At 39.0% G+C, this 13172-nt stretch overlaps 1 protein-coding gene and 1 long non-coding RNA gene across 2 annotated transcripts; both read right to left on the bottom strand.

Moving 5' to 3' along the window:
* Positions 1-6169: 6169 nt before the first annotated feature.
* On the bottom strand, positions 6170-13142 carry LOC128896259 (farnesol dehydrogenase-like). Its single transcript, XM_054159490.1, has 6 exons — positions 13022-13142; positions 12779-12932; positions 9487-9699; positions 7644-7894; positions 7059-7205; positions 6170-6518 (listed from the first exon to the last, which is right to left on the bottom strand). The coding sequence occupies exons 2-6, from the start codon at positions 12864-12866 to the stop codon at positions 6477-6479; spliced, it is 741 nt and encodes a 246-aa protein (XP_054015465.1). The 5' UTR covers positions 12867-12932; positions 13022-13142; the 3' UTR covers positions 6170-6476.
* On the bottom strand, positions 8807-9479 carry LOC128896313 (uncharacterized). Its single transcript, XR_008461956.1, has 2 exons — positions 9204-9479; positions 8807-9104 (listed from the first exon to the last, which is right to left on the bottom strand). It is a non-coding gene; the product is annotated as an uncharacterized LOC128896313 (long non-coding RNA).
* Positions 13143-13172: the final 30 nt, after the last annotated feature.

Genomic DNA, 13172 nt, shown 5'->3' with positions numbered 1-13172 from the left:
ACGCGAAGTGTACCTAGCCAAGACTAAACCCTGGATTTCGACGTCAGTCGTCGAAGCACTTCCGTGAGACGGAGTCCAACTATGTTCTCTGCTTATCAAAGGTGAAGATCTCGGATCAGGTGACAAACTCAGCTGCAACTAAACTTAACTAAATCTCTGACTACAAAGTTTTTGTACCTACGCCTTTTGTATCATCATCTTTGCTTTTTAGTATGGCGAATGAAATCGCCGAGTAATGAAGGTAAAGCGAGTAAGTAAATGAAGTAAGATCTTTTCGACCTGGAAGAATGGAGTTGGCGGAAACGTCGAAAGGGAAACCGTTGGTGCTCTACAAGGGATACCAGTTTCGCCAGTACAGGAGCAACAGGGAAGTGGTCACGTGGCTCTGTCTGAACGAGAAGACGTCCAAGTGCAAAGGTCGCATGGCCACTAGGAACGGAGAGATCCTGAGGTTTGTCGAGCACACCTGCAAGCCTGATCTGGCCAAGTGCGAGGTGAAGAAGCATGTAGCTATCGCGAGGAAGAGGGTGCGGGAGGAAGTGTTGCCCATCGCGCAGATATACAAGGAGGAAGTCGGACAATTGGTCAACAGGGGATACGAATTCATCACGAACGTTCCGCCTTATTCTTCGGTGAAGAGCTCGTTGTACAGGCTGAGACGTGGCAAGCCAGAAGAAACCAACGAAAGGGGAAACGATCAAGAGGACGTTCTCGTTTCGCAGGATCGATGAATTCAAGTTTTCTACTTCTATTCCAGTGTCGCGTTGTATATACTTTTGCGTAGTAAATATTTTATATCGTAGACTGTTTGAGACATAAGTTCTCCTTGGAGTTTGTGAAACTTATTTCGAAGAACATTAGACTACATATTTTAGACTAGAGTCAGCAGTAAAGAGGAGAGGGAGGGTATGACGGACAGTATCAAGATTTAAAGTGGAGAAGTATGGTTCTGGAAAGACTGATGTTGCTATTGAAAGATAGAAAGTATTAATGAAGCGTATTGCAAGTATATTGCTCCTTATGTTAAGATATAGATGCACACTGTTATTTGTAAGACAATTGTGACTCATTACTGTGGTGTATAATGATTCTTGAAGACATTAGAATGCTTGTTTGTAGCTTTCTTAGTTCGAGAAATGAGTGAGATGTAAAAGTAGTACTTTATCTTAGTCCATGAAGTATCTGAGGACATTTGATACTTGGTTACATCATTCAGTAAACAGTGATTCATTATCTTATGAATTTTACCCTTGTTTATGTAATTCATTCAATCAGTACTTGTTAAAAAATAAATAACTTTAATCAACTTAATTTCCTAAGGTGATGGACCGATTGGGCACTTTGAATTTTTTAAGTTATAATTTGTCGATATTTGTATACACATGTGCGAGATTCTCATGAAGCGCACGCGAGAGGTTATCAGAAAAATTCATTATGCTTTCAAGTTAACCTTTTGCACTTCACTTTTTGTTCAAATCAATTACGATATTTTCGCACGAGTCATACAAAAAGAAGGAAACAAATCTTTGAGTAGTAGCTACAGTGGGTGTAGAAAGTATTCGTATACCGATCAATTTCCAAAAAAACTATGTAAAATTGTAATTTATTAACTTATTTTTTATAAACAATGACACTCTATATGTTCTCGGAAATCTCTAGAATAGATAGAGTACAAAAAAATAGGTATCTATGCAAGTTACGAAATTAACAAAAAAAAAAAGTATTCATTCCACGACTGACTTATGACTGACTTACTACTCCCTTACTCACTCCACACTGTTTAATTTTTAAAACTTCATTAAAATAAAAGAAATTTACATTAATTTACAAGTATATAATACTTCATTCGTGGGATTTCCTTTTGATTTTATAATTATCACAACTCTTCTAAGCATTAAATTAACTAAATTATTAGTTATTCGAAGTGGGATCTTCTTCAGTTCCTCTATTAGAGCCATTTTTAAAAGTACTTTTCTGGAAATTAGTAAAATGTAGGAAACTAATTAGGAAACTAGTAAATGTTGTTTGGACTATATCTATCTTAGAGACTTCCAGGAATATGTAAAATATCATTGATTATAAAAAAGAAGTTAAGAAACTACAATTTCACACTTACATTCTACAGTTACATTCTACACCCGCTGTATATAAATTGAATTCAATAGACACTCGATACTAAAATCACGACTATTCATTGTGGTAGGGGTACAGACTTGCAATAATTCTTGAGCCTGAGCGTTATTTTTGTTGAGTTTAAGGGCTTCGGAGAGCATTAGTCTGGCTACAGCCATTTCCTTCAGAAAAATCTTGTATTCCGCGTGCGTCGTCAACAGATCGGATGTTCTCATGCTATTAGCATCTGCCATAAATTCATCCCAATAACGTTGAAACATTACGTACTTATCCAGACAGCGTAGGACCTTTAAGAGCTTGTCCTGTCGAAGTATATTGATCCTAGTAATAGTTCTAAAGGCTATAAAGAAATAAGAAATTGAGTCTGTGGTGGCACCTCCGATCCTCACCACCAGAGGGAAACCAATACGATTAATTATTGTGTATCAATGGTGCCGAAGGCTGAGGATAGATTAGACAATGCAGACGACTCAGATAAGTTAAGTCAGATAGACGCGTTTCCCACAAGCACTCGGTCCCGCTTAACTTTTCTATACAGGGTGTCCAAAAAATGTTGGAAATCCTTGAAAAGAGTGGTTCGGGGGGTGATTTGAAACAACTTTTTTCTTTGCGAAAGTGTTGTCCGAGGCTTCGTTAGGAAAATATGAACGGAAAACACTGACCAATCAGCGCGCGCTCTATTGGCATACTCGCGCTCTGATTGGTCGAAAAGCGCGGCCGCCTAGCGCCTAGAGTACGCTACCGCGGGCGCTCCACCGCCATACTCGCACTCTAATTGGTCGGGGTTTTCTCTTAATATCTCCTTAAGGAAGCCTCGGACAAAATTTTTGCTAAGGAAAAAGTTGTTTCTGTTACGTATACAGAAACTGGCTGTTTGTTTCCGAAGCTCGCGTTCATCAATTTTATTTTATCTACCCTCCTGAAATTTGGAGCTCGGTCTCCCTGGAGTGCATCCTGGAGCTGCATACTCTTAACATCATCTTCGACTTGCGTTGCGTGGGAAGACTTCTTATCTACCCTTTCCCAGGGAACGCAGCTGCTCACCTCAGAGCCACGAAAATCCTAACCGTCAGATTTCCAAATATGGAAATCACCGACGGATCCCCACCAACATTTAGGGGTATATAAACCTACGATTTTCGTTGCTCGGGGGATTAGAACGATAGAGTTACGTAGAGTCACATCACGTCCATCGTTGCAGAGTGTGCTTTAGTGAGATCGGGCTTCAGTTTCCCTTTCGATCAAGTTAACCTTATAGTGCAACAATTAGGTAATTAAATTCAACGTTTACCACACACGACCGCGACAACACAACACTGCACATTTGTAACTTGGTATAGTTATTCTGAATATATATATTCTTTTGTGTAAATTCAAAGTTTCCTAAGTCAATTACTAAACCTTCACGATATAACAAGCAATCCTAGCCTGTGTAACGATCCCACAACATAATAACTTTGCCGCTCGAGTTATTATTCAATTAAATTAATAAGTTGCGAGGCTTTATCCGCGACGCGTACTATTCGTCAACGATACGATTTAAGCTCAGTGTATTCAACCCGAATTCCCTAATTCAACCTGTCCTGCGGTTACCCTTTACTGGGAGATACCGATTCCTGCTAGCTATCTGACCTCGCGCCAGAGTCGCTGCACTTTTTCCAACAACCTCACAATGGGAACCTTACCCTACGGTTACCCTTAACTGGGAGATACCGATTCCTGCAGCTATCTGACTTAACTTATCTGAGTCGTCTGCATTGTCTAATCTATCCTCAGCCTTCGGCACCATTGATACACAATAATTAATCGTATTGGTTCAATTCTCAAATCTATCCCACTCGCTGGGCTCACACGCGCGTCGCTATCGCCCTGGCTCGTAACATTTCAAATCACCCCCCGAACCACACATTTCAAGGACCTCCAACATTTTCGGGACATCCTGTATAATCCGTTCCCGACCGAACTCCACATATCCCTTTGAGTATATAGACATGGAGGGGAATTACCAGCACCGAAAGTGTGTCCAAAAAGTCTGCGTGAGAGAGAAAGGTATAGAATTATATTTTTGTCTTCTCTGCGCATGCGTCAAATACAGTATGAATGCCATGCTATAGGTACATTGGCGTCCACACTAAATGTAACGTTTATTGTAGAAAAATATGCGCATATTATCTTTACGGAATCCAACTACTGTTTATCTCAGCTAAAATCAATAACAGATGCCAAGGAATTATAAGTTGCATTAGAGTAAAATATAAATATATTGTATATACATAAAGCATTGGTTTTTTGTTTTATGCAGTATACAGATTTAGAGAATTTCGTATATTGAATATACATTTCTATTAAAATTATCTATTACAACAATTCATAAAACTGAAGTGTAGGGTTTTTATAGATTATATATGTATACTAAAAGTGCAGGTCAGTACAGGTACGATTATAACGCATGCGCAGAGAGGACGAATATCACTCTATACCTTTCTCTTTCGCACAGACTTTTGGCACACTTTCCGTCTATACAGAACAAAGCAATTCATCCTCCATTTCTATATACTCAAAGGACGAAACGTTCCCTTTCTTTTCTCCTCTCTCTCGCTCTCCCTCTACTCGCGTTCAACCCCACAAGTCTATTGGTTAAGAATCGCCAAGTTATAGCCTACTGTAACCTACTTGGACGTTTATCGCTGTGGTGCCACGCAATTTCACCACCAAAACTTGCTCGTAATCGCCAAGAGCTTCTAGCAGTTGGTCTTTTTCCCAATACAAGTCGCCTCTTTTCGTGTAACACTCGACCAACTGGTCAATGTACATAACACTTATCTCTGCCTTTCCTAGTCTGGTGTCGAATTTTGTCATTCTTCGCGCCTTCTCGTAGTTGCTTGTGGCCGATGACCACTTTTCTTAAATAATACAATTTACAATTATATAATACTTAAGGTTGTTAAAACTTTGCAAGAGTCAGGACTCTGATAATTCAAGTTTACACCCCCCGTGTAACTATTCTCCAAAGCTTCAGATTTTAACAAACCCCTGCTAGATGCATATCAGATACCTTGACGGGAATATAAATCGCCTTTCAATGCATAGAATCCGTGGAATCTTGGATTTAAAAGTAGCCCCTTTTTGATCAACCCCCAAGCGTTCTCCAGGTCCTCCTCCTTCTCGACAAGCTTGGAGGCCTGATTGAACAATGCTCTCGACTGCTGAATCTCTCTGCTCCTGCTAAGTGGCTTGTAGTAGGACCACAGTTGGCGCAACTGTTTTTAATCGTGCTCGTAAGTTCCATCGTGTTCTCTATTACAGTTTCTCTGTGAGAACTACGTCATTGTAAACTATACATTCCTCAAAAGAGTTTACCTTAACACAGTTCTGTATAACGAAATTGATATCAAAGAGAAAGAAAGAGAATCTAAGGTGGAAGTGATTGGGAGAAAATGTGGAAAATAAGTTTTACTAAATTTAAAAGAATTATAGCTGTTAGTTAGTTTGATTAATCGTTTGGCTGAATTTTGGCTCAGGGGCCCATTTTTTTTTTTTGGTTAAAACTTATCAAATCTTGTGAATCTTATCAAATTATCAAATCCTGAGCCAAAGTTTAACCAATCGTTTGATACAATTTGATTTATCTGGATGATGAAGTATCTTCGCGTTTATTAACACTTTACCTACCGGGCTATTTAGAAACAGACTTTAATTAAAAAAAGAATTTTCTACAGTATCATATGCCAATCTAGGCTGACAATAATTCCTCCATACTGTTACTGGGTACATTGAAAGCCAAGTCTGTTTCCAAACACTGAACATTGTAAGTAGAGAACCATCAACGCAGTAAATAAATTCGAATAGCTAAATACTGCAATTAAAAAGCCTAAAAATAGGCTCCCGGTAAATGACGTGTTAAGAACAGGGTACAAGTAAAGGTACTTTCATGGCTTCCGCGTGGGGGTTCTTGTAGCGTTCCTCTGGTGGCGCGAAAGCCTTCTTCTTCTGTGCCAGATCAATGATCTCCATCGTCAAGCGAATCACAGCGAAATTACCATTCGAAAACTGGACGATTTATTTGCGCTGAATAAAAACACAGCGATATAGGTTACGCGACGTAAACGTCAGCTGTTGTTGTCAGCGAAACGAGAATGACAAAGTCGACAAGTTAAAGATAAAATAAACACAGGCCATGTGGGTAGCGCAATCGTGGAAGCAACGATAACGAGTGAACGCGCCTTTTATACGCGTACATAAATAAACATTGTTATTATATCGCTCGTATTATAATCGGCATAGTAATTCTAATAATAGCGCAAACTCGATAGCGATGTACAGAGTGAAGTTCGACGAGTTTGTTACCAGGATTCGCCTAGGGGACGCAGAACGATGTCCTGAACCTGAAGACAGATACAATATTTCAGTGCGATTCATTTTTATCAAACTAAAAAATATTATTGTATATTATTGTACACGTTACTTAATTTAGGCTATACGTATTGGGATGCTTGTTATTTCTTTTACATGGCGATTAATAATTTAGGCCTCCGTTTGTTTATTTTGCTAATTTGCTACACTCATAGACATTTAATAATTGATTATTTATTTTTATAAATATTTTTAATGATCTTTATTTCGTTTTTCATATCATCATGTCTATGGCTACATTATACTATGAAAATTGTGGAAAATTGCAGTAGATATGCAAAATTGTATGAAATAAGAAAGAAATTTTTATATTTATATCTAAAAATATTTAGAAATATCTAGAAATCATATATAGCAATTTTCTGTATAATTTTTTGTGAAAGAAATTTCTATGTGGAAAGATTGAATATTATACATACATATACATATATATATACATATATATTACAATATTGAAATCAGAGTATAGTTATATTAATATGAAGAAGTTAAAAATGGGGAGTAATGCTTACAACAACATGGGATTCGCTCGACAAAATGTACACGGCAGCAGCAGCCACGTCTTCAGGGTCGAGAGTAGGCAAAGAAGCTAACGCCTCGCCCGAGAATGTACTGTAGGAGGCCATCAGCTCTGTGGCGACCAGTCCCGGACTGATACTCTGCAGAAAATGAATCCAGATCTTAGAATCTCGAATAACTAATATACACGGTGTCCCAAAAATGTTGTAACACCTTGAAAGGGGTGGTTCGGGAGGTGATTTGAAACAACTTTTTCCTTAGTGAAAATGTTGTCCGAGGCTTTGTTAAGGAGATATTAACAGAAAATTTCGACCAATCAGAGTGCGCGTATGCCGGTAGAGCGCTCACGGCAGCGTAAGCTACGCTCTAGGCAGCCACGCTCCCCGACCAATCGGAGCGCGAGTATGCCAATGGAGCGCCCGCTGATTGGTTGGGGTTTTTTGTTAATAACTTCTCAACGAAGCCCCGGACAACATTTTCGCTAAGGAAAACGTTGTTTCAAATCACCTTCCGAACCACTCTTCTGAAGGTGTTACAACATTTTTCGGACGCCCTGTATAACATCAATAAATGGCTACCGTGACGCGTATCCGTGTTCCCGTGAGTTCGTGTCTAAGCGTTTGGGCCAGAGCGGTCACAGACCTCTTTGAAGCTGGATAAACTGAGAAACCAGGTATGAAGGGCACTCTATCCGCTGCGTAGCTGTTCACGTTTATCACGACACCCTCTTCACCAGTCTCTCGCATCGCTCGAACCGCTTCTCGTGTGCAAAGACACAATCCGAGCACGTTCACATCGAATACGACACGCCAATCCTCTAGGGTGCCATCTGAAAATTAAAGTTTCATCATCAGACACATCACATGCATACGTCTCGAAATCAGAGACTTAATAAACTCGCGCGCGCGCGCGAGTGAGAGAGAGAGAGAGAGAGAGAGAGAGAGAGAGAGAGAGAGAGAGAGCATCTGCACACAAATGCCAGTGTCTCGCTACGCTTAGAGGTACGGGATAACTCTAGAGACGACTTACACGACGGTTCGCCAGCGAATGACTCGGACACCTTTGGTCACGTACATGACGTAGACGTATGACCAAGTTTGATAGGCCGTCCAACTTACACATGCATTATACAGTCAGTCCCATGAATATTCGTGCTCTGTGTTCATGTTTCCAAATACATTTCTCATTGCATGCAGAATGCTCCACAATTAATATCAGACCTGGAAATGGGTGGTAGCTGAGACGATTCTGAACCACAATTTCCTTTGCGAAAATGTCGGATGGTGCTTCGTTTTTAAGTTATTAACGAAAAATTAGAGGTTGGCTTGAGCCAGGACGCTCCGCCCAGCCGTCGGACCAGCCTCTCGCGGCTCGGCGCGCGGTACTCGGGCACTGTGATTGGTCGGCGGTTTTTCGGTAATAACTCAAAACCGAAGCACCAGCCGACATTTTTGCAAAGGAAATTGAGGTTCAGAATCGTCTCAGCTATCCCTATTTCCAGTTCTTACACTAATTCTGCGACACCCTGTATATACAAATTTAATGTTTACCCATGTACATATGTATAGTACAACGAAACCTTTACTTGAAAACATCGAAACTATTATTTACTTTAGACAAACTTCTTCAATAGACGTAGAGCGTACAAATATTTATGAGACTGACTGTACATATACACCTCCGAACAAAAAAGTAGCACATGGGTAATATTAGGTGTACAAATAAGTTTGCTGGCTTTACATACATTTAGGTGTATTTGTATTTCAAATTGAAATTTTTCCCCCGCCGATCGGTGTCTTACAAAAATTCAATATTGCATTCTCTGTGCACAATGCGATGAATTTTGTCAAAACTACATTGAGCTTTAGCGTATGTAGAGATATTGCAATATATTACCGACGTATCTATTATTGGGTTGTCCGGAAAGTCCATGTCGATTTTTGATAGGTGGTGCAGGCCTGAATACATTGAAGTGGTTGAAAACAAATAATATGTACACATCCCTTAAAAAGTGGAAAGGTTGTGGAACAAAATGGCACCTATGTAATTCGATAAATATATATTAAAATTCAAACGTGTTTTTGAATTTTTCTTAGAAATTGATACGAACTTTCTGGACAACCTAATACAATACCGACCTATGAGCTGTCGTCATTCATTTGTTTTTTTTTTCCGTCTACGAACATGCGGTGAACGATTGTTCAGTGCGAATTCGGACGCCACCTTGTCACTATGTATTTATAACATAAAAATAAAGTATTTTGTGTACCAAGTGCAGTATACTTTATTCTGCGCCCTGCAACAGCGTATAATTTTATCAGGATTTTTAAATAATTATCTTGGCAAGAGTTTCTCGAAAAATTCTTTATCCTTAGACTCGAGTTTTCATCGAACATCTGTAACGTTTAAAATTCAGATTACCTATCAGGGAAGATTCCTTGGTCATGCCAGCGTTGTTGACCAGCACATTCACTGATCCCAAATTCTCCTGCACCCATGCAAACGCGGACGTGACGCTCTCCTCTTTGGAAACGTCGCATTCGACCGCGTAGAGTTTTCCTGGCCAGTCTTCCAGGCTCTCGGCTAGTTCTTTGATTTTCTCTGGCCTTCGAGCGAGGCCTGCTACCAGCATGCCTTGCAAAAATTTGGGAGGAGTGTAATTTTATGTGGGAGTAAAAAATAAAAAAACTAAAGATATTAACCCTTTGCACTCCGCTGTTCCCTCTCATTACCTTTTACGTGGAACATAAGGGCTGCCAGACGTGCAAAAATATGCAACTTCGCGCCCGTTATTGTACTTTCATAAATAAAAAATCGTCATTAGCTCTTGGATTAGAATAACAACGAATTTGTCGACTGCGCTAGTGAAACGTTAATTAACAGTGAAGTGAGAGTCGAATACAGTAGTTCCCGGTTATATGAATCAATTTTTCCCTCGTCTACATCCCAAGGTCTCATTTCCACGATTATCTTTAAAATTAAAGAGACATTGCTCGAATCGACTGGAATCTAATTTAAGGAGGCTCTACAGTTACGCTGTAAGTCAATATAGAGTTACTATTGTCGCTTGATTCACGTAGTAGTAGATCTGGCATAGTATTTAGAATATTACAATGGTTCGCAATTTTATATCAAAATAAAGAAAAAATTATGTTAACATTGATTCTTTAATTTATTATTAACACATCTTGCGCAGGAAGCGACTAAAGTCGTTTAAGGTAGATTCATATCTTGCACGGGGAGCAACTAAAGTTGTTTTGCATGGACTATTGCGCCGCTCCACGCCGAAAAACACAAATAACAGCTCTACTGTCCGTTAATCGCAAGATGGACAACGATAAAATAGAATGTGAAGATGAAGATTTGTATGCAGATAGTTTATCGAATTGCGATGACTAGGTTATCAATGATGATTGTAGTGACGACGAAATTATGTATCGTTCTAGAACTATTATTCAACGAATAATTTCAAGCAGTTTTGATTCAAACCCAGAATCGGATGATTCTGATTCTCAAGGAGAATGGTCATCACAGTAGACAAACGCCCAGTCTTGGAAAAGTTTTTAGGTCGATCAGGAATAGATACGGAAAACGTTCCGGATAATGTAGCGGATGCTGTAGCTTTATTTATTGGCGATAATTTTTTTACATTCCTTGTAGAAGAGTCAAATTGATATTATTATAAAAATATCGATAAATTCACAACTTCCAAGAAAGCCCTCAAATGGAAAGACATTAGGATACAAGACATGAAGAAATTTTTGGAGCATATTCTTCTTATAGGACAAGTGCGTAAGGACCGAAAAGAGGATTATTGGAGCACGGATCCGTGTATAGAAACGCCAATTTTTCCGAAAACAATGACAAGAGACAGCTTTCGTATGTTATGGAAGACCTGGCACTTCAATAACAATGAAGAGTTAATTGATGGAGCAGACAGGCTTTCGAAAGTCAGACCACTACTGAACTACTTTGTTCCCAAGTTTATAAATGTTTATAAGCCTAAAGAGAAACTAAGTTTTATTTTATAAATACCTAAAGTTCACAAACTGCAGCTATTTTCTGCAGAAGTAATATTGTGTACGAATTGTAAAAAATTTTCGTTTGCCCCTCGTTAGTTCAAAAGATACAGGCGATTGTTTAGACGGAGGGAACTATGTCAATTATTAACAAAATTCAAATTTCTCTTTGAGTTTTTTAAAAAGGTGGGGTTAGTGTGAAGCTGGCCCCACCTAATTTGAATCGCCTGTGTCTTTTGAACTAAAGAGGGGCAAACGAAAATTCCACTTGAGCAAACGTGAGCAAACGATGACCAAACATATGCAAAAAGAGAAATTTAAATTTTCTTAATAATTTGATTTTGTTAATAATTTGAATTTTGTTAATAATTGACATAGTTCCCTCCGTCTAAACAATCGCCTGTATCTTTTGAACTAACGAGGGGCAAACGAAAATTTCACTTGAGCAAACGTGAGCAAACGTATGCAAAAAGAAAATTTTGAGTTTTTCATATAGGTGAGCCCAGCTTCACACGGGTGCTAGGGGGAGGTTATTCCTGGACGCCCGTTCGTTTTTGGAGAGTTCGGCGATAATACCTGGACGACAATTACGAGCGGGAGTACAGAATGATTCTTCTACTTCAAAGATTGAAAATTGTAAAATATTGTAAAATGAGTAATTGTATTATGCTCTTTTATATACTTCCGTTCATTCTGAATTCCTGTTACAATTATCCATTCCCAATCCTCTGTATAACCATGTTCCTCACAATAAACCTTTGTCTGTCCAGAATTCTTTTCCTTGAACCCTTAACCATGGCTACAAAATTAATTTATTTAGAAATGATGGGAGAAAGTATGCTAGACGATCACAAGGCACTAGGAATGATTTCCGATATCAAATACCAACAGTGAAGCACGGTGGAGGTAGTATTATGCTTTGAGGTGTATTTTCTTGGAAAGGCGTCGGTGCAATTTACAAAATTGAGGGTACTATGAGCGCTCCTATGTATAGGGATATTTTATCAGAACAAATGCTACCTTATGCCCGTCGAAATTTGCCACGAGGATGGATAATTCAGCAAGACAATGATCCAAAACATAGGTCTGGGTTGCTTCAGGACTTTTTCACGAAGAATAAGATCCGAACTATAGGTTGACTGAGTCAATCTCCAGACTTGAATCCCATAGAACATTTATGGCAAGAGCTTAAACTAAGAATACGAACTGTTAAGTTTACCAATAAAGTTGCTTTATGGACAAAAATTCAAGAAGAGTGGAGAAATATCTCTCAAGATAGAATCATCAAACTTATTGAATCGATGCCACACCGATGTGCCGCCGTGATAGCTTCACAGGGTATGACTACTAAATATTGACGATAAGGTTACATTTGTAACCATTTATGAACATTTTTCCTTCAGTTATCGTGTTTTTTCTTCACGTTTTGTACTTGGCCGGATACTTATGAAGAAGTAAAAATTGTTATCTTTGTTATAAGTAATTACTAGTTGTTGTATCAAATTTTTGAGTTGTACATTTCGATAGTATAATAAAAGTTCTTTACTATGATATATTTGTATTTCTACTTTACACCTATTATACATAATTTAATTCCAAAATTATTTTTGGTCGGAAACTTTTGCATGCAACTGTACGTGATATTTTTAATTCTTTCGTTCGACAATTCGATTAGTCTATAACTCTATACTCACCATTGCGAACCAATTGTTTGGCGATCGCTGCACCTATCCCAGCACTCGCGCCAGTGACGACAGCTACCTTTCCTGCCCATCGATCCATCCTTGCAAAGTCGCGTACGATCTTCGACTGTTGGTCGGCGCGCCGGTAATAAGATCGCTTATAAGTCTAGAAATCGATCGGTAAAAATCAATGGCGGTTAAAAATCGTCCAACTGGTTGGACCGGAAATCCGATAGCCTCGCGGTAAACCCATACCCAGCCTTCGGTCCGACATGTCCTCACCAATTGTCGTTTGCACGATCTCTTACATCCTGGCTACGATCTATTACGATTTTCACAAAATCTTGCGCCGCCAATAATTCTTCCTTACTAATTTCCTCGGTGCAACTATCTAATCTAATTTCAT

Source organism: Hylaeus anthracinus, unplaced genomic scaffold (genome assembly GCF_026225885.1).
Source record: "Hylaeus anthracinus isolate JK02 unplaced genomic scaffold, UHH_iyHylAnth1.0_haploid 0, whole genome shotgun sequence".
In the NCBI taxonomy this organism is placed as follows: Eukaryota; Metazoa; Arthropoda; class Insecta; order Hymenoptera; family Colletidae; genus Hylaeus; species Hylaeus anthracinus.
Note: the sequence above shows the minus strand (reverse complement) of the source record. Positions and strands in the feature narration are given on the sequence as shown.